The sequence below is a fragment of the Syngnathus typhle genome, linkage group LG7 (genome assembly GCF_033458585.1).
Source record: "Syngnathus typhle isolate RoL2023-S1 ecotype Sweden linkage group LG7, RoL_Styp_1.0, whole genome shotgun sequence".
NCBI lineage: Eukaryota > Metazoa > Chordata > Actinopteri > Syngnathiformes > Syngnathidae > Syngnathus > Syngnathus typhle.
The window spans coordinates 11,776,786-11,803,143 of record NC_083744.1 but is presented as its reverse complement, the minus strand read 5'-3'; the positions used below and the strand labels follow the sequence as shown (position 1 = coordinate 11,803,143).

At 40.9% G+C, this 26,358-nt stretch overlaps 2 protein-coding genes across 3 annotated transcripts; both read right to left on the bottom strand.

The window, feature by feature from the left end:
- Positions 1-604: 604 nt before the first annotated feature.
- Positions 605-20,066, bottom strand: edc4 (enhancer of mRNA decapping 4). 2 transcript variants are annotated; one of them, XM_061282689.1, is made up of 30 exons: positions 19,862-20,066; positions 18,691-18,847; positions 18,449-18,560; positions 17,314-17,413; positions 16,475-16,661; positions 16,126-16,273; positions 15,277-15,381; positions 14,799-14,911; positions 14,597-14,680; positions 14,377-14,472; positions 14,008-14,107; positions 13,003-13,183; positions 12,784-12,850; positions 12,361-12,449; positions 11,844-12,025; positions 11,450-11,520; positions 10,941-11,058; positions 10,546-10,838; positions 9,848-10,072; positions 9,272-9,373; positions 9,038-9,181; positions 8,888-8,924; positions 8,213-8,360; positions 7,809-7,961; positions 7,377-7,492; positions 7,080-7,245; positions 5,277-5,463; positions 4,589-4,808; positions 4,082-4,245; positions 605-2,525 (listed from the first exon to the last, which is right to left on the bottom strand). In XM_061282689.1, exons 1-30 carry the CDS (start codon positions 19,947-19,949, stop codon positions 2,342-2,344), a joined length of 4,137 nt encoding a protein of 1,378 aa, XP_061138673.1. In that variant the 5' UTR covers positions 19,950-20,066; the 3' UTR covers positions 605-2,341. The 2 variants fall into 2 exon arrangements, with proteins under 2 accessions (XP_061138673.1, XP_061138675.1); XM_061282691.1 differs by having other exon boundaries at positions 10,941-10,992.
- Positions 20,067-20,966: 900 nt separating this feature from the next.
- On the bottom strand, positions 20,967-25,015 carry nutf2 (nuclear transport factor 2). The gene is made up of 5 exons (XM_061282693.1): positions 24,863-25,015; positions 22,948-23,057; positions 22,305-22,376; positions 21,790-21,888; positions 20,967-21,681 (listed from the first exon to the last, which is right to left on the bottom strand). The coding sequence occupies exons 2-5, from the start codon at positions 23,044-23,046 to the stop codon at positions 21,568-21,570; spliced, it is 384 nt and encodes a 127-aa protein (XP_061138677.1). The 5' UTR covers positions 23,047-23,057; positions 24,863-25,015; the 3' UTR covers positions 20,967-21,567.
- Positions 25,016-26,358: the final 1,343 nt, after the last annotated feature.

Genomic DNA, 26,358 nt, shown 5'->3' with positions numbered 1-26,358 from the left:
TTTAGTGCAGTGTTACTGTCCGGAGTGAGCGAGAGGATGCACCGTGCGCTCCTCTGATGGGAGGGCGAGTCTGTACACTGGAGTGGGAGGAGAGGAGAGGAGCCGAAAGGAAGGACCAAGCGCCACCACATCTGCTCCAAACGGACGACGTTATCTGACGGAGGCATTCCGATTCTTGAACCCGTTTTAGTGCAGCCAGAAAAAACAGAACTGCAGAAGCGATAGTTTATTGAGATTTCGCTTAAGATGCTTATCAGCGCCAGAAGCTCAAATCAAACGTAGAATTGCGCTTATAAATAATTCGGTAAATGAAATTAGTCTGCAAATCTATTATCAATGGGCGAAGAGTGAATGTTTTGACTATCCAGCTCAAAAATCTTTTTTCTACCTCGTTTGCCCTAATCGTGGTCATGCAGTGACATACACCTTGACCTTGCACTCCAAACGAAATAAGGTCAAAAAGGGACGTCACATGAAATGCTAGTGTATTAAAATTCACCTTTAGTAGCTCTCTCTGAACTTTGTGTGAAATGCTCCACTAAGTACTCCCGACTTCAAAGGCAGTTTCAAGAGAAGTTGAACCAACGCAACACACCCCAATATATCAATTCAACAGTTTTTTTCTGTTTAATTCCAAACGTTTAAAGTAAAATAAACTGTAAAATATCCAAACAGCAAAGGGAACCATTGAAAGAATACAACACACAATCTTCACTTGTGTTCCCACCCAGGGCGAAGGAGTTAAACTATTTTCTCTTGACATGTGTAACTGAAGAGATCAAGATGATAGTAGTTTAAAAAAAAAAAAACTTCTGTCTTCCAAGCATCCAAAATAAGTGACAACATGGATTTTAAATGTTGAAAGTACAGGTTCATTTCTGATGTGCTGTTTGAGTCGGTCGGACTTTATACGCCACCACAAACTGTCTGGCTAATGACATAACTGCTGAGACAAGACTTAAGGGGGCAATGCTTCATCTCTAGAGCTTCCTGAAGGCCTAAACAGGATTAAAGAACCATGTAAAACAAGATAAAATACAGTAAGGCACTTTTTAGGCAACTCCCAATTTAAATTCTGAGCAGAAATGTCAAAAAAACAGGACTTTGACCGTCAGCAAAACAGTGGCCAGCCAGCAATTTTGTTTGTAAATCTGTGCAGAAAAACGGTCAGAGGAACACGAGCTAACAGTGCTTGTAGTTCCAAAACACACTCAATGGGCAACGAATAGGGAGTGCGCGTCAATTAGGTGCTGCCTCCCAAAGCCCACAAGAAGTAACTACACATCCAGTTTCCAAACAGATATATACTCTGATAAAAGGTGAATGTCAGTAACATATGTCAAAACACTTGTTTCATACTTTTGGACATGTGTGCACTATTGAATACAGAAACAAAACAAATGGGACTGTAGAGTGAGACCACTTTGCAGTTTCTCTGGACGGGAGCCAGCATTAAAGCTGCACACATTTCAGATTGTGAAGGATGATTTTTAAGCATTCTGTTCAAATGTGTGTGTGTGGGGGGGGGGGGGGGGTCTTTCTTCCTATAGGAAGCCTTCGTGGAATGGTTTGTTGGAAAAGGCCAGTTTTAATAAAGCATTTTATCTTTTTCAATATTGTTACAAAAGTTTAAAGTAAAATCTTCAAGGAAACAACCTGGCTCAGTTGAGTCTACACCGAGAAAAAAGTCAAATTGTTTGACATGAGCTCAGTAAAATAAAAATAATAATAATAATAAACACTAAAGATGTCAACTCCTTAACTATTCCAGACTGTTTGGCTTGAGGAACCTAAAAGTGAAAAAAAACTCAACGGTTTGGCGACATCAGGCCACAGAAATGAACATTCTTTAGGTCTTATGCACGCTTGCATGAAGGAGTTACAAAACACTCACTGTCTTCAATGGCAACCTGGGAGAAGATCTGGAAAACTAAAAAAATAAATCTTTTTAGAAAGTGATCCTTCACAATCATTCAAACGAGCCTATTGATTTGCACTGGATGGGGGGGAGATTTGTTCCCACATTTGATACATGGCTTCGACGAGGGTTGAAAGAATGGGAAGACAAATAGTGGTAGTAACCTTCCTAAACTCAAAAGTCATCAGTCCCAGCGACTAGTAGTACCTCTGTGTTACTTCTACGCTCCACCGTTGTCAGCCTCTATCTCCCAGGCGCAGCGGTAACACTATCAACTGCCTTCTCACCAAGAAAATAAAAAGTTAGTGGACTGAAGTTGTCCTTGAATATTACAAAGAATCAAGTTCTCTATACTCATCCAAAAACTGACTCGACATCATTTGTTTAAAAAAAAAAAATCTTCAAAATGAGATTTGAAATAAACTAGTGGTTGACAAGTCCTTGGAGCATCATCATGAGGCGTCGCGCTCTCTTGGTAAGAGGGTTGTGGGGGTCCTGCTGGATGAATGCGAAGAGCTTTGGTCTGACTTGGGTCAGCACGGAGGCCATGTGATCTCGTGTTCGAGGATCACCGTGGTCCAGGTTCATCAATGCGTCCTCCAAATAGCTGCACACGGGACGGGACGGGACCCGAAGGAAGATTTTAATTAGAATGACAGTCACTGACAAAAGATATATTCTGGCACAGAAAGACATTTACAAGTAAAACACAAGAGAGGAGCAAGGTTTTTCTGATTGGTCGAGTCACTTAAGCTTCAAAGTCAAGCACTGTCCTCTATGGCCTTGCTGGCTACCAGCTCACTTGCGTTAATGTATTTGGTGTGGGGTGGACACATCATCTCCAGCTGCACCCTCTCCACACTGCATCTCTCTTTGCAATTCATTGTTTCAGTCAGACATCTGGTGACCTGAGCGTCCACCAGCTTTACTGTCTCAGCAGTTTAAGTGAGCATTCATCTATATAGGCGCACCCTACGCTTTCCCGATCTATAGTGCCAGCTGGCCCCATATTCAGGCCAACACAGAAGGTCACAACCGTCCAAAACAACTGTAGGTACCCAACCCCCATTTTACAGACTCACCTCCTTTCTGGGTATTTAATAAAATTATTGCAAATTTTAAGCGACTACGGGATGTCCACTATTCGATTTCTCTGGAGACTTTCAGCAATGATCTAGTTGCTAATCTCAACAGGACAAATTTGTACTTGACTGAGCCAGTAAAAGTTCATAATGAACCACAGCCTCTTTCTCTACGGGGCCATAGCCCAGCTGCAAACCAGAGAGGTGTCTCAACTCTACACCAGGCTGTAAAAAGACCTTGCTTTGCTAAGGGAACCATTTGACTGCTAGAACACGAGAAAGGATGCACACACAGAGCAGAAGGGGACATAAAGACACTCTCTGAAGAGACATGAAGTATCTGAAGGAGGGGGGGGAGTACATTCAGACAACCTGTACAAGACAACCAAGGAAAAGATTCAAGAGCAATACTGATCAGCCCAATCCAAAGTTAAAACAGCAAAATATTTGTTATTCACTAAATTATTTCTATATTCCAGATTGTCACAGAGCGAAACATAAAAAGCCGGCAAAGTGCAGCGGTTTAACACCACAGTTGGGGTCAGAGATGTTGAAGTCGTTTTAAATTCTGCTGTATCACATTGCGCAGTTGATCCCAATCTTTTCCAAGCTGGGGTAGGATGCATTTGTCTTCTCATTGACACCTCATTTGAAGATTACAGACGTGGATTTGTATTGAATTGAACAAATCAAATATACACTTAAACTACATTTGAAATCTGCCATCCTTAAAAGTAAAACCGTCCCACACCAGGACTTACAGTATGTGTGACTTGGCAACAGGATGGGATTCTGTGAATGCAAACTGAGACAGGAGCAGGCATGTTGCAAGAGCGCTGGCAATTCTAAATGGGTGCGAATGGAGAAATTACTTTTGATATCCAGCAGATAATGATGTGGTGACGCAGGGCTTATTGACAGAAATTGTTTCCTTACCAATGCCCGCAAGCTTAGTGTGCTCTATTTAGCTCAGTTTGATTTGGGATGTCAATGACATTTATATTTTTCCCTTTTTCTCCCACTTTGAATTGAACGAGTGTCCAATTAGTGAATTTTGGTAAAGAATGGCTCTGTGTCATACCTGATTTTGAGCTCTGAGCGAGTGTTGAGGTTGGATGAGAGCTGCTGTATGAGTGACAGCAGCACAGGCTGGCTAAGAGGGCACGGCTGTTGTCCAAACACCTGCTGGGAGTCGATGGTCTCGCACACGTACAAGACCAAGTTCAGATCTGTTGCTGACAGAGCCTAAACAGGGAGTAAGAATGATATAGTGTTCAGATGAAAACAATTTCAGAAAATCTTTCATCCCAGTCCTGTTCATGTTCATGCAATACACAAATGGCCCCGGAAAAGGGAATGCATAAGAATGACATTTCTGCATAAATTGGTCATAGAATTTGATTGTATCATTTAAGTTACAGCAAGGGATGAACATTTTTTTTAAGCTTATAGCACAAAAAACAAATGAATTTTCACATTTTATTGGCCAATATGTAAACCTCACAGTGGCAGCAAATAACCTCAACTGCAATCGGCACATCATACCTACACAATGATCTGAAAGAATTTCTAAAATATTGTGCGTTACCTGCTGGAAAGCCTGGTTGAGTTGTCCCTGCTGAAGAAGCTGTAGGATGTTAGTTTGCTGCGTCTGGTAGTCTAGATGTGCAGTAGGGACGGGGGTCCCTGCTGCAGACCTCATTGCTTGCACTATGCTGGAGGTGACCACTGCCTGCTGCTCCTTCATTGCCAGGCTCACCTCCCCTTTGATAATGCGCTGTACATGACTAAGAATTGACTCCTGCAAACTGAACAAGAAAAGAAGAGTTGAGCGATGGGATGCATAATGCAGCATACACTTTGTAGGTGGACATCAGATAATTGGGTTTATTTGGAAATTGAATGCTACAAATCTCATTCCCTAGAGTCTAAGTACTTTGTTTTATTAGTGGTTTATTGTGTCTGGGTTGGAATAAAACAGACATTAAATGTCTTGAACAAAATACTAAAATTAACACAGAAATCAATGTAAGAAAGACAACTGTGTTCGAACTGTAATTATGACATGAATGTCAAAGAAACAGATGGCACAGATGATGCATAACGTCGAGCAGATTGACGGTTTGCATGGGCAACACAATTATAAGATCAACATGTTCAATAAGTGAGATTTATAAAGATGAGGGTATTGAGCCAGCACTTTTCAAGATGTAGCATCTCAGCTTTCCAAACAAAGAAACTCACACATACTGGTGATGGATGACTTGGACACTTACTTTCCCACCATCATCTGGATCTGATGTTGGATCTCAGCCCGGATGTTAGCTGTCACGCTATTGGCCAGTTGATCGGTGGAACTTTGGAAGGTGTCTATCATTTGTTGCAGTTGGTCAATCGTGGGGTCTCGTGTTTCCTGCTCTCTCTGCTTTTTGTTCTTTGCATGAACCTCGAGCTGCTGTAAGTCTACAGAGAAAAACAAACAACTCCAATCTCATCCTCACACAAGCAAATAAGACAAGAGCAGAAGCCTACATACAATGTCTAAATGAGCCAAGCATTATACAAGACAGCCTGCAATGGCTGGTAGACTGAGACAAGTCCCGATTGCTCGTAATAATACTTGGGCTATCTTCACAAATAGTCTTGTAGATTAAAGCCTTTAAGCACATCAGAGGCAAAACTTGAAGACAACTTGACATATATTAATTCATACTTGGTCGAATAAACTCAATGGTCTTCGATCTGCAGAAACTCAAACACAGCTTTTCTTTACCTATATGATCTTTTGCACGTTTTCACTACAACACTCACTTGTTTCATGCCTTCACTGGTTGAAAGTCTGGTTCTTGTGGGTTGAATCCGATATAGAAGTTCTTTTTGAACTGGCTAAATTTGCAAAAGTAGGTTTCTAGTCGGAAGGCAATTTTGAACACATCTTGCAACAAGAAAAAATGGCGGCCATCAAAACTGCAGCCGGACATCTTTGCAACCTTAATCAAATCCTGATGAAAAATCAATATCTGCTACCTTTGTATTTTCTATATCAAAACATTGTGGCAGTGGTTGGTGTGCCTGGAATTGAGTTTGGCTTACACCTGCTCGTGTGACCAAAAATCCGGATTAGTTGTTACAAGAACCAAAGAGTAACTAGCACTGCTCAGGTCCTCCTGCCTGCTAACACATCACCTCCCCAAAATGGTGAGCACGCCTTCTCATATGCACAGCACTGTTTCTGCGCTTTGTGCGAGTCTGAACCACGGATGACATGCGTAAAACGGCATTTCACCTGAAGGGACAAATAAAGATGTTTCTTAATTGAACAGGAACATAAATAACCACCCAATAAATAAAAAATAGAATCCGTGCCAACAAAACAGTCCTTGGCTTAAATAGAGTAGCATTGATGTTACAGCTGCGCACACAGTTATTGTCAAGTTTACGGGCTAGATTGTAAAACCTCAATTTTGTTAAGGGTTATCTATTACATTTTAAAACTCCCCATTTACGGCCAAGGAGCTGAACCTCTCCCTCTGCAGAGAGAATTGCAACTTCGCTGAAGTTTTAATGAAGTTGCTGGTGTGAAAAGCACAACCTCAGAACTGGACACCATCTCAAAACTGCAGTGAGGTGGTAAAGTGATCAGGAAAAACTGTCTGGGCCTGTTCCAAATAATTATTTTTGATAGATAGCAGCATCCGACATGAAGCCTTTTTGAGCAGTGGCCCGGTCAAAATCGCTTTGGGACCTGAAGATTTCAAACATAATGATCATATTTTGCATCTTTATACTGTACAATTGGAATTCATGACAATTATTTTTTATTTACTGTATGCGAAAGAAAAATAGGTTCTATCACATGAACATACATAAATATTTACAAACGCATATATACACATGCATATAGACACACACACACACACACACGTACGTAGGTCTAGTAATCACTAATTATATTTCAATGGGCGCGCCTCACCTTCCAAGAGGCTAATATGTTTCATCATCATCTTTCTGCTACGAATACCCAAAGTAGTATGTACTCATTGTAGAATGAGATTTCCAGACAATCACAATGGACTTACATTCATGTGTTCCTTGCTTGAAACTCTCATTAATTTGCTGGAACATGGTCTGGCAGCCTCTCTCAAAAACAGGCAGCACAATGCCCTGGAAAGCATCTTTGTAGGCAGCCTGGATAGGACCCTGCATTGCCTCTGCTGCGGCTCGGCCAATTGCATCTGTTGTGTTCTAGCGACAAAGAAATAGCTATTGTGAGCAAAGACCTAAATACGAAGAGAATTTACATGGCAGTAAAGATCTTAGACCATACAGATGCAAACAAGTCATTTTAGAAGTGGTAGTGAAGGTCAGACACCTACCTTGGATTTGACCATCTTGGTAACATTGTCCTTCAGGGTAACCTCCACCGAGGTCAGTTTAGAAGAAATGGTGTTGCTTAGATGAGATGTCACTGGCTCCAGACTCTTTGAAATTGCTAAACAGATCAGAAAAACATTGGCCTTCAAGCACCTTATTATGTTGGCAAAGTTTCCCTACCAAGCACAACTTGAATAGTGGTTATGCTAAACTTGCACTGAGTTAGGGTTATGATTTGAATATGGCGTTAAATTTGGGAGAGAAAAAAAATAAAGACCAATATCAATAATTGTCCATGCTAGAAGAAAATACTTGGAATGAGATTCAGACGGAAAATAAAGACGAACCAACTTCTAAGAACTGTCATGTTTACAGACAAGCTCATTTGTCAAGTCTACATTGGTGATCATCAACTTTTTGTGTTTTTTCTTTACTTGGAGGAACAGTTTTCTTCATCTCCTCTCGAAGCACTTTGTCCATTCTGGTTGTTAGGGAATTGCAAAGGGTGTGGCTCAGCTGCTGGCTGAGTTGCTCCTGATGGTGTTGCTGAGTCCGAGTCTCTGCTAGAACCCGCTCTAGTCTGCACTCTGAAGTCATTGAAAGTTAAAGTTCACAAGAAAATCATGTTGTATACAGTAGTGATTTTTTTGCACGGGCAACAGAGGCGGGCTGCATTTCTTTTGTTGTTACGTGGGGGGGGGGGGGGGGGGGGCGCCACAGTGCAAACTGCATTTGTTGTGTCGAACCAGTGACTGGTTCAAACGTGGGGTTACTCCTCAGAATTATTACATGACAAGAACTGACAAATGGCTCCAATCTCACTAGATCTGAAGGATACGTTCTTGTTCCTGATGGCTGGTCAGCGCACGTTCTACTCGGGCTATGATGGAGCTCTGCATGGCTTCAATTTGTCCACGTAGTTCAGTTAACTCTCTTTGTTGTCCTCGGAGAAACATTACTAACTCTTGCTGAACATCTGTATTCATCTGCGGAGGGCATGAACAAAACGAATGAGATGGGGAAACATACTACTACTTAAAGACTAAATTGTGATGAAGGATGTTTAAAGAGGATACCAAGGTATTTTGCTCTGACTCTGTTAAACTAAAAAAAAAAACATGGCACATAGTCAACCGTTTACATGATCTATTCCAATCTGGTGTTTAATTATTCCACCAAACAGCCGTTTGACAGATGTGTGATGAGCGCAAATCTATAGCCCCTTCACCATTGCACCGGTTCGACCACGAAATAGCCTGGTTTTGCGTAGTGGTTTTTCGTCACTTTTTCAGGGCTGTGCAGTGACAACGGAATTGTTTCTCAGAAACTCTTGCAACGTGGTTCCAGAGCATGGGCTAAGGAGGTGCGTGATATCATTGCTATCTGACTAATCAACAGATGTAGCAGTTTCTTAGTCAAATAAAGCTTGAAATTTGCTTCATGAACCATTTGTTGTCATTGCTGACTCTGGATGACTTTTCTTGAACACTTTTGCTTTTTGTGAGTCCTTTACCTGACTAGAGTCCAACTGTCTCAACTGAGGTGAGTCACTATTGGAATAAAAGAAAAACAAAATTAAAAGAAAGAACACAGGTTCATGAAGTGTGCCAATTCAATTACCAATTCCTCGAGTCCTACATTGACATGAAACATCGACACACACCTCTCATCTTTTTTGGTCTTTTTCTTCAGCTTTGGTGAGCTTCTGGGCGAGGTTTTCCAGTCTTTAACAGGTATTCTGTGAGAGGAACGTGTGGCACAATTTGCAGAAGATGATGCTGAACCAGCAACTTCATCCTCATGGTCACTAAAGCCAAACAGTGGGACAGTGTGTGTTTAAAAAAAAAAAGCCAAATGCCCTTGTGTACCGGAATTAACATAGCACGTGTGTTACTACCTCTGCTCAGCACCAGGATCCTGACTGTCGTTCTGTGAGAGGCAATAGGACCGACATGCATAGGGTGAACTCAGGAGTCTGTCGTTTGAATCATCCCTTGAGCTGTGACAGAGGTGTAAATCCACAGAAGTATTGAGACCACTAAACAAAGGTACAAAGTACTAACAGGTATCTTAGTCATGCTGTTTCATGCCATATATTATTTGGATTTGATGCGGGAAATCCAATGCAACTTGTCACAAAAAGGCTTTAAGTACCAAACCCAATTTCCACATATTCCTATACTGTTATCATAGTGCAATAAAGCATGAAGTCTATCAATGGTGGAAGGTATGAGGATTCAAATCATTTAAATATCCAAAACAAAATGTATTTACAGTACAGTGCACAGTTCACCAACAAGGCTGAACTATGAATAAACATGAAAACATCTTATTTGGATTTTTATATTTGTTAGTAATCATCTTAATATACCAAATGTAAATAAAATGAATTATGCTCAATGGGGAAAGAAATGCAGTCTGAATTTAATATTGGCCCATGCCTACAGATGAATGGTATTTTAAAGATTATTACCAGTCTCCAAGACTATTTTCTCTATTCCTTGTTTCCCTGGTGATGTCTGGAGCAGCTGGCCAAGAGGTGTGGCTAATGCTGTTCTCTGTAGAGCCTCCTGCTAACCCAGGATTATCCTGAGCTAAAGCGTTCTCCAGGAGAGATGGTGTTTGGCTAAGTCTGGGCTCCAACTCTAGAGACCCTCCAACAGGCCCATCTACACATCCAAGCTCAAGGGGCAATAGGCTGGGAAAAAATAAAGAGAAGAATATGCATGTCTCAGTAACGTAAAAGGATCATGAACGCAATTAGCCAACGAGAACTAGAGTGTGACAACAATTTCTCGCAATTATTTACAGTTTAATTAATGGTTGCATACGCCAAATCTATCCTTCATGAACAATGGTAATATTCAATTATATTACCATGCAGATGCTCTGGCACACAACCTACAGCACTAGCGTACGCACTTTCTGAGTCATCTTTTAGTCCCTAAACCTCATTTTCTGGGACATTTTTGCAGGAGACCCTGGCTGAATGGGTTGCAATTATCCTGGACCAGGGAGTTAACTCAGTTGTTGCACTGATAGTTCAGGAAACGATTGCAATAATGGACTAGATATGTATCAATGTGGAAACTAAAACCCTTTAGACCAGTGCTCATCTGAAAAAGATGCATTCTTTCTAAGACCTTCATACATTTGACTTCACTGTGGTACCTGTTGTTGGCTGAGCGTGGTGAAGAGAGCAAGTGAAGGGCAGAAGCAGCAGAGGCCATACTATCAGTTTGAAGAGCAGACAGAGGTAAAGAATCCAAAGTGGACACAAGACCACGCTGGAGCTGCAGGGTCTGGGATGCAATCTCTGGAATGTCCTGGGACATGACTGTAGACGCTGAGGAGATAACATCAGGGGAGCGGGCCCTTGTTGGGGAGGCAAGGGGTGCCATGAGTGGAGAATCAAGAACCTGAGGGCTGTCAAGCGCAATTGGAGCACTAGGGGATGCCAGTGTCTGCAAAGAGACATGGAGAGAAAAAGTGAGAAAGACCATTGGTAATATTTGACAAAGTCTTAAGGTTGAAGAGTGGCTGGCAGATGTTGTGTTAGGTCATACCTGAATGCCTTCCAGTCCACGCAGGACAGTTGAAGCAGGTCTTGGACTGCTACTAGAAACCGGAAGTGACAAACTGTTATCTGCACGGTTGGGGCTCTGACTAATGTCATCAGAGGTTCTGTCAAAATAAAAACATACCATTTTTTTTTCCTCATGTGTTATATTGTATTCATACATATTACATTGGAAGGATGTTGAAAATGCTTTGACACGACAAACACAAGTTGGGGAAAGAACTTGTTGATTTTGGGAAGATGGCGAACGTTTGACTAATGATGCTGCTGGTCCAATAGGCCACCTTTGTCTTGTTACATTTCAACTCAACAATATATCGACATTTCATCAAGTGGTTAATTATTTTGGAACACAATAACTATATTTAATGACTCTCCAACCTCTCTAAAGATTATTTGATTGCATGCTTCATCCAATGGCAAATGCTTTACAGACAGACCCAAATTAAATCCCATCAGCATTTATCATGATTCCCATTATGAAAAAAAACATACCTATTGATTGAGTCGCTGATTGCTGTCACAATTGTCAGACTGCTGGCACTACTGCCAGGAGATGTAGGCACCTGAAGAGTATAATAATATAAAACATGATCGTCCATGGTGACGCAATGTCTCCATGTTTGTGCAATAGGTACAATCAGACCATTTTTAAGTCCGTAAACATTGACCATTATCAGAACAATGTTGTGCTTTCATAAATAATCTGGTGAAAAGAACTGGAAATTTTAGTTTGCAAGAGAACACAGTAGTGCTCTGATTGATCAGCCACCGATCGTGATCGTCACTGATTGTGCTCAAAGTGCATATGTTGTTCAATACCTCACATTGTATCTGCCAATTTTATGCTACAAATGCATGAAGCGTTTCAGATTTTAAAATTGCATACCGAAGTGTTTAGTGTCATGAAGGCATCAGGAGTCATCAATTTTGGCATTTGCTCATTGCCATTGGTTGTGTTTGACAGGAAGTCAGTAGGTGCAGAAAGTGATGAGATGTTCCTTAGGTCTGTCTGGGATCCACTCCCTGAGTCCTTGTCAGAATTCTGGTCTGTCAGATGGGCTGAAAACCCTATTGGGAACATGAAATAATTCATCAGAAAAAAACTGAAATCACCTTCATTCACATGGTCGGCCACTTAACATGATTGCCTAAGTGATAGTTAAAAAACGTTTTGTTATAACACGCACCCGGTATTTTTATTGGGTCTTTTTCCTTCCGTTCCGTTTTTCTTGTATTCCAAAAAATATTGAAATGACTTAGGCAATTATACTATGTGGCCAATATATATAGTTTTTATATTGAAAACTTGCTCTGATATTTCAGGGTCAACATTAAAGGAAACGGTAACCATTTTGAGAGACCTGTTGTAATTGTGCAAACAAACAGAATAACATGTAACCCACCGAAACCATCTGGAGGATTAGAAAGGGGCAGACTAGTAGCGTTGGAACCCACATTAGGTTGGAACCAGATCTGGACATCCTGTAAACTCCTAGAACCACAAGACATTCAAGTAAATGACAAATGGAAACCGACATGCAGTTTTAGCTTATCTACTTACGAGTAACATTTAGCTTTTAATATTTAACCGATAAAGTACTTCCGATAAAATCTAATGGCGTAGAAGGAATGAAGCCCCCAAAAAACTCTTTACAGACCAAACCACCATCCAAGGAGCACCCTATGTATGTTCCCTGTGCCCACATATGAATCCTTGAGTAAGGCACTGACTAACACAAAACTTGCGCTATTGAGTGCTGTATACAAACTTTAAACTGGTACTTTGTTGAACAAAATACTGATTTGATCAGTGTACAAGAACTCACTTGGTATGAACACAGAACAGTTTAATCTGGATGCCAGATTTGGACTCTGTGGGCCCTTGAGTGCCCTCTGAAAGAAAACACATACAGAGGGGAAAATATCAATCAATCATGACCACTGCGTTGTGTAAAAATGAATGATTATTAAATTGCTCCAGATGAAAATGGGACCTCCAGTTTGCCCCCAACCCACCACCACCATAAAAGCCTTCATGGACTCACCTGTTGTTGTGCTCTCACTCTCCTCCTCTGCAGGAAGAACTTCAGTGTGTCGCAAACGGCTTTGGGCAACATCTTGAACTCCAAAGCTAAGCACAGGATGGGTCAGCAGAAACTCAGACACGGCAGTGAAAGATGCCTTGCCTTTTCCCAGATCTTGTCTCAGTTCCATCACATAAAGTACCTGCCAAGGAGCCACAGCAAGTTTATATTTTAAGAGTAGAAGTAGGCAATAATGTTGGTGGTTAAATAAAGTGCTTAATTTTTTTACCCCCGATGAAAACAAGCACACTCCAAGTCAAGTGTGTTTTTGCTCCTTAATCGGACATTCTACGTATTTGTCTACCCACCAGCAACCACAGCAAAATTACCCACAGTGCAATGAATAAATCCACAACTTAAATATATCTTTTGACAATGACAGTGATCCTTGCATCTGAATTATTAGGAATTGAAACATGTCTAAATCTCTCAAGAGGAGTAAAAGTGCAGACAATCCACAATGGCAAAATATGATTGGCAATTTTAATAAGTGACACATACAGAATGAAAGACTATCTTTCAAAAATATTGGCTTGCTTCAGAAAGTGCCTAGTTAGCCAGCATGTCACTAGTTAGAAACCCATCTTGTCCTAAACACAGTCATGACTACTATGATGATTGTTTGCATCTTATTGTGCTAACAGTTTACAAGTTAGCACATCTAACACATCTTGCAATCATTCACGTCAGGACTTTTGCATTCCAGAACATAAATCAGAGCCAAGTATTTATCTATGTCTTAACACCTGAATTGGAATGATAATTATAAGAAAGTTACGTAAATGGGGGAATTTGTCGTCTTTAAATCACACCAAACAATACAGTACATGAATTAAAGTTGCATCAGTAATCGTTTTATAATCGAACACAACCCCCTGAATCATAATCGTAATTGGATCGTGAGGGGCCCAAAGATCTCCATACAAAGTGAGCATTATATAAACATACTGACAATATTGCACTGACCTTCCTCTGTACGTCAGAAAGGACAAGATACTCAGCAGACAGGTCCAAACTTGCCTTAAGACTAGGCAGAATTGTCATGTTCAGTGGATCTGGAGAGAATCTACAAAAGAGGACTAATGATTAAAGGCTCCAACAAAGTTGGGGTGTTCTTACAACAAAAGGGCAAACATTTAATTAACGATTTTAGTGAACGCGTTTGTTTTGTTTTTCCCCAGATTGTATAAGAGCAGGGATTCAGACACTGGCAGAGCTAGAGGGGGCTTTGTGGGGGCACTGGCCGCACGTGAAATGCAATTGGACCCCCCATGTGCCAGAGGGGTAGTTACTGAGATAACACCTGGAGTCCAACTGAAAGACTGAAGTAAAAACCTGATAGTCTGCAAACACGTCCATGAAACAGTGCACCACATCTTTAATTCTTGGTTCTGATCTGCTCCAGTTATAAGAAACCTCCAGAATGGAACACTATATAGAGAAACGGAGGAGTGACTGTAAATTAAACAGCAATAGATTCATATGAAATGAAAACTCTTGAATATGTGTGGCTATCATGCAATTTGCTCATCCCAATCTGGACTTCTCTACTTACTCAGGGTCCTGCCTTTTGTGGTTGTCACAGAAGAGTAAACAGGAAAGGGGACGTCCGCCATGAGGACGCAATTCATGTAGACATCTAATTAGGAAAAGAATTGAAAATAAAAAAAGACAAAGAGGACATTCTCCGACTCTGGTATAAAAGTACCAGGGAAGACTTCAACTTTCGGAATTAAAGGTTCATTGTTCTGGCATACCTTGGCTTGTCCTGGCCCCCTTCTATGTATATCTGCCAGAACTTTATGTTTCCATCATGACTGGCTGTGGCTAACACTGTTCCATCTGGAGATAGGGCGCCTTCACTGACACGCTGGTAAAATAACCACAATATTCGATTATATTAAATTAAAATTATATTAAATCTACAACCTAGCAAAATTAGTAAAATAAACAGACGTGTTTGGAAAGTTTCTTTGCAATGGTGGAAAGGCCCAGTGAGGATTTAACACAAGAAAAAAGAAGGGTACATTTCACAGAATATGGATTTGCGGTGACAAGTGATTCCCACGGGGCGAATGAGTCGATAAGTCAATGATGCCTTGAAAACTGGTTTGTCAACATCGCTTATTTCGACTAGTGGGGGCATGTAGAAGATTACTAAGAAGAAAGGTTTTTGACTTGACTCCCCCTTTAAAAGTTGTTTTTCTATATAGTCAAGTATATATCAAGTCCTACCTGGTTATATCCATCCACTGTGATGAGGCCTTCTTTCAAATCTGTGATATTAACAGGCCAACTTGCATTGTTGGCCCTCAAGATTTCAAGGTCCCACACTTCAGCCTAGAAGAGCAAATAATACAAGATATGTTAACTGCACACACTCTATCGCCTGCTAAACAGCTCAGTCAAAGGCGAGGGCTTTAAGTTTATGATAAATACGCTACGCAAGTTATACGCTCGCGCAGCTTTTTTCAGCGATAAAGCAGTTTCAAAACGTTGCGACAAATAAAAAAATAATAAGTGGGAGATGCTCTGGAAAAAAAAGCCACTCGGAGCACCTATGTGTGACCTCAAGCTCTACAGAGTCTTTTGTGACATTTACAGCACACTTCATTATTACTCATGACTGACATATGAAGTCGTGGGTTTTGCAACAAAAATTTCTGAATCGAAAATTGTTTCTGAATCGAAGATCATTTCTGAATCGAAGATCGTTTCTGAATCGAATCAAGACCCTGAAAATTGGAATCGAATCGCCAAACATTTAGAGATTCGCACCCTTAGCCACTCAGCTAAACATGCATAGTATGCAAAGTAGCACAGAAATGTTCATCTTCAGAAAAACTGTTTAGGGTTCTGACCTACTTTTACTAAAGATTTAGAAGAGTGGATTAGTTGTGCTTGAATACTTTTTTGACAAATACTTTATGAAACCCAGACACACCTATCTCCCACAAAAGCTAACTCTGAGACCCCTGCCTTACGCTGACTCCATTGTGCCCAGTTTTAGTGCAAGACGCAATACTAACAGAAGACTGGTATTTGCTTCAGGTCACGTTACATTTTTTAACATTAGACAGATACCCTATCTTCATGCAGAAGAGCCAAAGTCTGGCTGGTGTCATCTTGGTTGTCATCATTTTCATCTGGAATGAAAGGACACCAGATGAGACGCCGATGCAAGTTCAGTGGCGTGTCCTGTGGCCTTTGGATGTGAACAACTATTTGATCTCTTAGGGCCATGGATTAAGGAAAGCAAGATGAAGCAAACGTTATTTGTACGTGTTTGCATGATATTACAGAGTACTATTACAGCTCAAAAGTATTTGGATGACAAGACTGATTCTACAAAAAATAATGGTAAGTAGGTATGTAAATTGGATGTAACAAAAATGGTAGAGCATTTCTTAAGATGAACTTCGAGTCAGGATACAGTATTGTACTGCTGGTGCAGGTGAGTTCCCAAACCATCAGGTTGCCAGCTTCATCGACACAACCCAACAGAGGCGAGTCAAGGTGGGCGAAAGCCAGATCGGTGACGGCACCAGTGAAGCCTTTCAGTAAGCATCGCTCTGCAGAGCCCACACTCAAAACGCGTATCATAGCCTGGTTGTTGGCTCCTGAAGGAAGGTATGATAGAAAAGACATTGAGCGCAGAAAATAATGTTATTAATAATGTTAATAATGTTATGTTGATAAAATGTTATTTCTTTGGGTACATGTTAAATATTGCAATATCACTATATTCAACAATATCAGGTTTTTCCAATATCTACAGCCCTCACGACAATAGAGTAAAGTGTGGATATTTTGAAAGCTGGGGCTGATTCCCAATCACTTGACCGGACCTGGTAGGGTGGGCACCGCTCATTCATATGTTTTTACAAGCGTCACTTTTTCCCTCCACAGCTACATGAAATTATAAATATGGTTACCGGTTCGTATTTTTGCAAAACAAATTGACTGCATTTTCATTACTTGACAGCAGGTGGCTGTCTTGCTTGCTTAAAAATCTGAATTGTTTTGCTTTACTCTATGAAAGCTTCTGTGCATTTTGATTGGCTGTGATTTGCGATATCATCACAATCGCTGCAAAACCAGTGGCCAAGACCGGCCATTAGTGAAATCTTGTGGCAGAACTTTGCACACTGCCCAGTTCGAAGTTATCAATCAGTGTGCAACAGCCCCGAGATAAAACTAACACAATACCCATGTTTGTCTTCACTGGTTAATATATAGTATTTCATATTTAGTTTAATCCCAGACTCTTACCTCTAATTGCATATGCCATGAAGGAATTTGACACAGCAATAAGTCTGCCATAATGATACTTGTGCTCCCAGTCGTACTTGGCAACAGGCTGAATCTTCACCTAACAGAAAAAGAAATTCACCATTTGAAATTATCTACAATACAGAGAGGTCTTATTAGTATATGATCTGTGGGTAGGCACTTGGATTATTTGGATGGGTGAAACCAAAATGTTGCTTTTCCTAAGTAGGTTACGTAAACAAGATGTGGTTTAATTTTGAGAGCGGAGTGGGAGCGAACACAATCACAGCATCCAATTTCTGTAGGGGAGTCGTTACCTCATGAAAAATAAATAAAATACTAATCATGTGAGCCTTCGGTAAAATTATTTTTAACCCAACAAGCCAACTCCAGTGACTCGCAACAAATCTGCTAGAATTAGCTTGAAGCTTGCTAACTGCCAACGTTAAATGACCCAGTGAGCTGGTAATTTAAAAGAAACACGCAGCCTTCAAAACGTAAAAACTTATGTTGTTGTGGTTTGCTGATGTACAGGAGCATCACTAAGAACGCCTACACGTCAAAATGGCCAATTAGTGTGTTTTTTTCATGTCTAATGACAAAAAGCTAGGAACATTCCCCCCTAAAAAAATTATACAACTGTTTTTTCAACACTTTTCACTGGATGGGGAAATGACTGACTTTGATTCTTCTGGGTGGACACGGCTTATGTCGGGGTGGGCGATATACACCCTAGCCCACCCAAAGACACGCCCCAATTACGAATTACAAGACTGGATTTGTAAAGGTCAGATCAACTGAAAACGAGGTCTGCCAGAACTAAGGCCAATTCTTTGCCAACTCAATCGCGGACAGAAAAATGTTATGAAGGGAAAAGCTTCTGCACAGTTTTTCCTTGCCCTACTGGGAGATAAGATCAGGGGATGTAGAGAATAATGATCAACTGTGGCCATGTGAAGCCCTTTGAGACATGTTTGTGATTATGGGCTATATAAATAAGATTGACTTGACTTACAGATTGAAGAATATAGAGCTGCAGAATGTTCGTGTGGTGCAGGGATTTCTACATTCACTAATTTCATTTTATGTTCGCTGTTCCTAGAGTAAAAAAAAAAAGGAATATCCAAAATCTTACCATGTTACTACCTCGAGCCTTGCTGTTAATGCTTGATTCCTGACTCGCCACAATCTCCACACTGTCCGAGATGATGGGGATGCAGGTAGACTGATCATCTCCAGAAAGGCGACTGAAATTGGAGCAGCCATTAAAATAAAATTACCTCATCTAAAACTCAAGACAACAAAAACTTAAGACACTTTTAGTGTTAAAAAATTTAGGAATGAAAGCAAATGAAAAGAAACAATAGATAAACAGACATTATCTGGATATCCTGAGCAATGCTGTTGACTGCGGAAATAGGTCTGGTCGAGTCTGATGTCAAATCACCACCTCCGAGAAGACCTGCTGTTCCCAATAGCCCGTTGAGCTCTCCATTAAAAGACAACCGTCTTTGACCATCACTTGCTTCTGTATCTAAGGAATGAAATACATTTCTCTCAGGCGCTTTCATTATAACAAAAATGGTCAACATATATCTACTACCACAAAATGACGATTATTCCAACTCAAAAATGTATGGTTGACCACATTGCATCATAACAGTATGGTGTACCATATATACTATACTATACTATACTATACTATACTATACTATACTATATAGTCTCCAATCCAAACGTTTCAGGAAAGGTTCTGAGGGTTCAGATAATCTCAAATATAATCGATATTAAATGTTTAACTCATTTTACAAATTCTGTTCTTATGTTTGGTTTTATTTGCTGGTTTGAGTAACTTTTTGGTTTTTAATTCATTTGAGCTATTTTGTCGTGATTTAAGCTTTCTTTGGGGGGGGGGTCAATTGTATATGTGGATTGTTGTCTGTGCCACAAATTGTCCCATGGGCTCAATAAAGAACTCTTGCAACTTGAATATTTAATAACCCCCCCCCCCACACACACACACACACACACACAATTTAAAAGGCACTGAGGCAAACAAATCCTTCATGCACAATTTTTAAGTTTGATTCATGTCAACCTTAAGCTACACATTTGTAGTAACTTGCTAATTGATAGGTTTCGTTAAAGTTGAAAAACAGCCTCATACGCTGCAGCACACACAAAACATTCACTCCATTGACATATTAGAATAAATATTATCCAAAGTTAAATAGTCACATTTCCTTGCAAAGCAATTTGACAAAAGAAAAGCAGGACCGACGCCTTTCGATTTATCTTACGCCAGAAACACAAACGCTTACAGCGCAGTTAGTAGAGTATTGTGAAGTACATTCAGTCATGAAATTGACCCCAAATCAGAAATTGACAACCATGAGGAATTGTGTCAATCTGAAATGTTGTTAATTCGACAATTAAGTTGTTATTGGTAGATACTAAGCGACCGTGGCCATAGTAAAATCTGCATCAATGCGTGTGGCTAGGGTTGCATTAGCTTCTGCGGCCTAGACGCATTGACGGTCAAACTCACCAGTATTGTTACCAGGACGGTCGAGCTTCAGGATATCCCGGAGATGCTGTGTGGCACCTTCAACGTCGATACTAGCGCTGAACGCCATGGCTGAGGGACTGGGGGGAACTAACGGGGGTGAGGAATAATTTTGGTCTGAAGTGACGCCGTCAATATTCACTTCGTTCACCCGGAGCAACGGCTAAAACTTCCGGTCCGCAGGATAAATGGCTCCGGATAGTATCTGTGCATGGCTGGTTAGGGTTAGTTCCTACCTATACGTACTAATAATAAGTGGCCCTCAAAGACTGGAGTTACAGGAAGTCACAACAATCAACATTTTTTAAACACCACAATTATTTCCATATATTTATGGAACACATGTAAACAGTCTCAAGTGGGTAAAGAATGTGAATTTCTGATTTAATGAACAGTTAAATCAAACATCTCCTGTGTAGTTGCACAACAGACAAGAGAAATTTTGCACCATTCCACTTACCAAAACCTTTTGTTCAGCAATATTCTAAGGATATCTGGGGTGAATTGCGCTCCTGAGGCCATGCCACAGAATCTCAACTGACTTTAGGTCGGAAGTTAGACAACGCAACTTTAGAAGGCGTATTTTCTTTCGTTGTAGCGTTATAGTTGGTTTATTTCTGTCCTGTATCGTTCCGGTGTGATGTGGCCTACTTTCTGATGCGCTTCAATAGGAAGACAGGTGGTTTTCAATTTAATTCGCTTGCAAAACATCTTGGTAAATTTGACAATACCACGCCCAGAGCTAAGGCTGTCCCAAACTAAGATGCTGCTCCGTCATACTTCACAGTTGGGTTGGGGTTTTGCTTAGCATTGCACGCTCCTTTGAAAGAACTCAACTTTGGTTTAATCTGTCCACACGAGCTTGCCAATATTGGTGAGGATCATCCAGTTTGAGCAACCCTCGCACTCCTCTGCAAACTACAAACGTGCAGCAATGGTTTTAGACGCTCGTAGAGAAAAGTATCAACAGTGCTGAACTCTCTCCATTCGTATTCAATCTACAAACCATATGCATTCAAAACTTTGCTTGTATTTGAAAGAGTTGTTGTTAAGCCTTGAGGCTGATATGCAAAGACAAGTCACACCATTATGAAAAAAAATTGTCTAGGTTTATTGTGAATTTTGGCTTCTGTCCATGTAAATTGCCAAACATTTCTGTGTAATAAAACAAGACGGATGGAGGGGGGAAATGTAGAATAACACAGCAAACTCTGACATTGTCTTAAATGAGTCTTTGGTGGCATGACAATGAGAACCTGGCAGAGAGCATTGTATGATTTGTAAAAAACGTAACCCATCCTAAAGAATAGAGTGACTCCAGTAGCATCTAAACCTGACATGACGCTGAACTGATCTGAGCCAAGTTTGATCTAAAACTAGATGAAAGAAGTCAAACGGAAACTGAGGAGAATGAATTAGAGGTGAGGAGCAGAGTTTCTTGGATGGTGTTTGGTCTGATGGGTTGGCCGATGTCAGCAGAGGAGGGAAAAAAAAAAAGAGCTTCATTTGTACTGTCTGAGATGGATTGGGGTCAGTGATCAAGAATCTAGATTCCGGTGTTCACATGCTTGTCAAACAAACAAAAGCAGACGGCAGAAGGGAAGCATGAGCTTTGTCCCATCTCTCCATGGCCAACCCTCCCCTCCACCACTTCAACTTGCCCATGCCCACCAGAGTCGAAGAATCGTTCAGGCAAAGTTGTGAAGAGCCAGCCGGAACATCTCGTTGGTGCACACCCAAGCACTATTGATTTCCTTCAAGAGGAAAATCTGATGAAAACCCATGATTTGATCGTTGTCAGCCTGCAAACAAAAATAGCAGAATAAAAATGCCCACCGTCAATTTGTTTTATGCCAAACCTATTTTCGTCACAAGTACATTTTTAATTTGGCATTTGTCGCTCTACTTACTTTGAGCTGTCCTACAACCATACTCAGGACGCAGCTGTCTGTAGTTGGCTGGTGGTCATGTGCTGTAATAGTATGCCCTATTTTTTTGATGCCCAAATTCTGTCTCACATACACACACACACACACACACACACACACAAACACAAACACAAACGTGAGGAAAGTTCAAACATAACAGTTGAGATTTAAGGTAAGGTACCTTTGCTTTGATAGTGTGATCGACATGGGAATTTTTGCAGACTTATGAGCTAACTGCAAATGGCTCATTATTAATTTAGTCATGTCCACAATTTGCAATGAGGAGTTGTCTGTAAGTTAATAATGGCCGATCTCCATCTGTTCAACTGTAGATGTAGGTAAGTTTAGGAAATGATTAGGGCAAAAAGTAGTGTGTCAAAAACCAAGGCTATTATTTAAGCAATGCTGCTATAGCTCGGGTCGGTGTGAGCAATCATAACGTCAGCAGCCATGCAAGCGACATCGTCAATGTAAACATTTTGAGAAGAAAAACTTACAAGGAGTTTCTTGGTAATTGCATCCTTGCCGCAGATTTTTTCCCCTTCCCAGGTTAGTAACGACTCTGCAATCTGTGTGACAGACAGATAGATGCATTGATGTGAGAGTTTATGAACTAAAATCACAAACATTGATAAATTGTGATTTGGTTTGAATATTGGTTTGAATGTTGTTAAGTTAAAAAAATAAATCACTGCCCAATTCAACTAAAATTGAATTTCTTCCAACTTTTGATTTTATCGCAGTACTAGTTTTTGAGTCTTGAGTCTTCCTTAAACACCTTTGAAAAATGCTCATGTCAATCCAAAACAAAAAACAAAAAAAAATCATTATGGCTCAACGTTATACGTTGAAAGTTCTAGATCATCAGTGTCAAACTCAAGGCCCGGGGGCCAGATATATGACTTTGTATCATTACTAAAATTACAAATTGTCTTCACTTTAAAAAAAAATAGAGCTATTGTTTGCAATTTTATTACCATTTGTCTTTTTAAAATATTTGAACAGTTTTTACTAGTGTAGCCTGCACCGTATATAGAAAACGTTGACAATCATAACAGCCCTCCAAGGGAAACTATGATAAGGATGCGGCCCGCGACAAAAAATGAGCTTGACACCCCTGTGAGCCAAAGTTGCACTTACATACAGATCAGCCAGTTTTGCTCTGTCACTTTGAAACAACTGGTAGTAGTGTCGCACAAAGCCAGTGCCTATCTGCTCCCACAAAGGCGGGTCCTGCATCCTGAATAACGCTGCAAGGGATACAAACAAAAAGGATCACAAAGACGTCATGTGAAATGGCCAAGGGCCTGCACAAAGAGCTGTGCTCAACTTCAGCTGCGGTAAGATTTCAGCTGACACCTTTCATTCAGCCATCCTTTGTACACTAGTCAGAAAAAAACCCTGGCCTGTATCACAGAGATTTGAATACATGACAAATAACTTATGTTATAAGGGTTAGACACGTGACTGTAGCCCGATGGCCAGCATACGCTTGACTAAAATGGGTATGCATTTGGGGTGAGCTTCATGTCGCAAGTCTGTTCGCCACAAGCCTTAATAGTTCCATACCAGCGGCTACGGGACCATGTAATGGAGGTGAGGCAGCAAAGTGACATTTCATCACCAGATTAGTATGTCCAATAATGTATAGATGACAATTAACAACTGTGTGCAGACAAAATCTGTCTGCTAATGGGAACTTTTTTTTTTATTGTGTTTATTTTTATTCATAAGCAAATGTAGAGCAACACGCACCAACACCTTGTGGCAATGTCTCGTCCCTATAAGAACTATTGCAAGTTAAAGTGTAGCTAATGGTGAGTAATCATCTCTTTTCATTTGTCAATCATTCCAAATATTTGTTAACATATAAGTGTGTTAGTGCATTGCTGGGCGTGTTAAGTAAATGTTTTTACAATAATTTAATTGATTTATTGTTTGAGGCATTGATTAGTGGTGTATGCAAGTTTGTAATGCTTTGATTTGACTGAGATAACTATTGTACAGTGTCAAGATACTGAATATGAAATAACCACAAAAATCTAACAAACACATGCATTAAGCGTATCGTATATGACTGATGCAATTAAATCAATGATTGAATGAGGTAGCTTGTAATACGTATATTCATTTGGGTCAAAGCTACATTAAGAAATTACGTATCTACTTAGCTACAGAAAACAAAACATACGGTACTATATCTAGCATGGAAAAGATGAGTACTAACGATCTGCTGTGTTGTTCTGCAAAATAAAACAAGCGCATAATAAACTGTTTATTAACCAAAGTTACCTGGAATTAAGCTGTTTTACTTGACTCTGTAAGACCTATAATCATATATTGCGTTTGTTTGTTTTTCTTTCTTTCTTTATTCCGGCGTGTAAATTGTGAGACAAACGGGCTTAAACATGTTTTACAACGCCCAAGTGTGTATGAGCAGGATAAACGAGTCAGTGTGGCACAGCAGGGCGTTTCGTTAGCACGCGGGACATCCAGCCATCGAGTTGTGTACTTCACTTCGCCTCTTTTGACCACAGTATATTGTTATGGACTAAGTTTGATGACATCATAGTTGAACAGGGGACTCAATAAAACGCAATTTCGCGAGGTCTTCTCCGATCGCTTAATATGCAAGTGAGGGTGAAGAATGGCTAGGTTATTTTTAACGTCCATAGCAGACCTGCCTGCATACGGACAAGTTAGCTATAGCTTCCTCGGATTTAGCCGATGAGCCACCTAGCCAATGGCGGTACGCGCTATTAAAGCAATAACATATTGTGAGTTTCATCTCTTCCGACGCCTGGCATGGTGGTGTCTTCGTGTGATATTTAACTGTGTAGGTTTACTGATCCATAGAAATACTCTGTCTCAAAGTGTAGATGTCTTCACCGTTAAGAGCATACAGCACTGGCTAGCTAACGGACATAGGGAAACTCGACGAGGACACTATCACAATTCAGCAATATCAAACAATAGCTCCTATATTTATATATATTTGAACAAGATAATGTTCGAATGTTTCCAAACGTTTTTGGTTTAAATAAACAATCCTCACCTCGTAAACCCGGGCCGGGTAGAGATGACACAGTGCGACTTTTACGTACGCGGTACGCACCAGAAGGAATCCGTCTTTCGGCCCGGTGTATTGTGGGCGTTGTAGTATTTAAAACGAAAACAGTTTTCTACGTAGTTCCAGGCTAGTTGTCATTGTAAAACGCCGGCAAAACAACACACAATATCGAATGTTATGTTAGTCCGGGGCCACATAACATCACTTATGTCCCTTGGCTTTTCATTCTTTATTTTGGACAGACGGGTGGGCAATTTAAATTCCATTGAACCTGTTAGAGTAAATGATCACCTACATACAGCCTGCAGGTATGTGCAATTCCTAAACAAAGTCATTGTACAGCACCGCGGGCATTTGGACCCTCGTTTGAGTCCTTCACTAGCGAAATCGTCAAAGACTTCTACGTGGGCTCGTCCAGCGGGGATGCAGCTTCCAAACTCCTTGAGATTTGCTAGGGGAACCGCGCCTTGGCTCTGGACTTCCGGACCATTGCCCGACAAAGCTTGTGGGACACCCAGGCTGTAATAGACACATTCTATCACAGCTTGGAGGACTGTTAGAAGGATGAAATGAACTCCCGACCACCCTCGGCGAGGCTATTGACCTGCGCAAATTGACTGTCGAATCCAGGTGTAGAGAAAGGAACTGAGCAGGTCAGCGCCCCCCCTTTTCGAGCCCAAAACTGTGGATGGAAGTTCACACGGGGTCAGCGGGTCTCCATGAGCTCAGGTATCGTATCCCCTCCCACCTGCCAAAAGATCTTGCTTCCGGCCTGCCTGTTGCTCACTAATGATGCTCACGCCGACTGTCCTCGTTGATTCCGGAGCAGAGGTGAACATTATGGATGAGGAATTGGTCTGAAGAATGAAAGTGATCCCGTACCCCTACGCGCCATGGATGAGCGCTCCCTGGGCATGGTCACATGTCACAACCCCTATAACCATACTGCTATCTGGAAATCACCAAGTGCTCATACAGTTCCATCTTTTGTGTCTCAGGCCAATCCCTAATCCTGGGCGACAATATGCCACCAGAATTGCTTTAATAGAATTGCTGTTGTCCCTGTCCACCGTCATTCAGCCAGCCTGCGTCCCGACGTCTCATGTGTCCTCCTACTACTTTGAGCTTCAGGAGGTATTCCGCAAGGCCAAGGCCACCTAGTTACTACGCGATCGTCCTTACGACTGTGACTACTCAGCCTGAGAGCTCCTCCACGGGGCCATCATCTTCACAAAGCTGAACATGAGTGACACAACACAAGCATACATGACTGATGTCATAGCACAGTAATTTCATGTATCGGATATTGTTCTTAAGAGCAGAAAAAAGCACCTCGGTTTTAATCTGAACATTTTGTAGATTAAAAACACAATGGCACTTTAAGTCCATATTCCGGTCAATTGCATTGGCTTTTCAGTTGGTATCAGATGTGGAAGATTTATATATTTGCGTGATGTCATATCAAATTTTAAAACATTTGA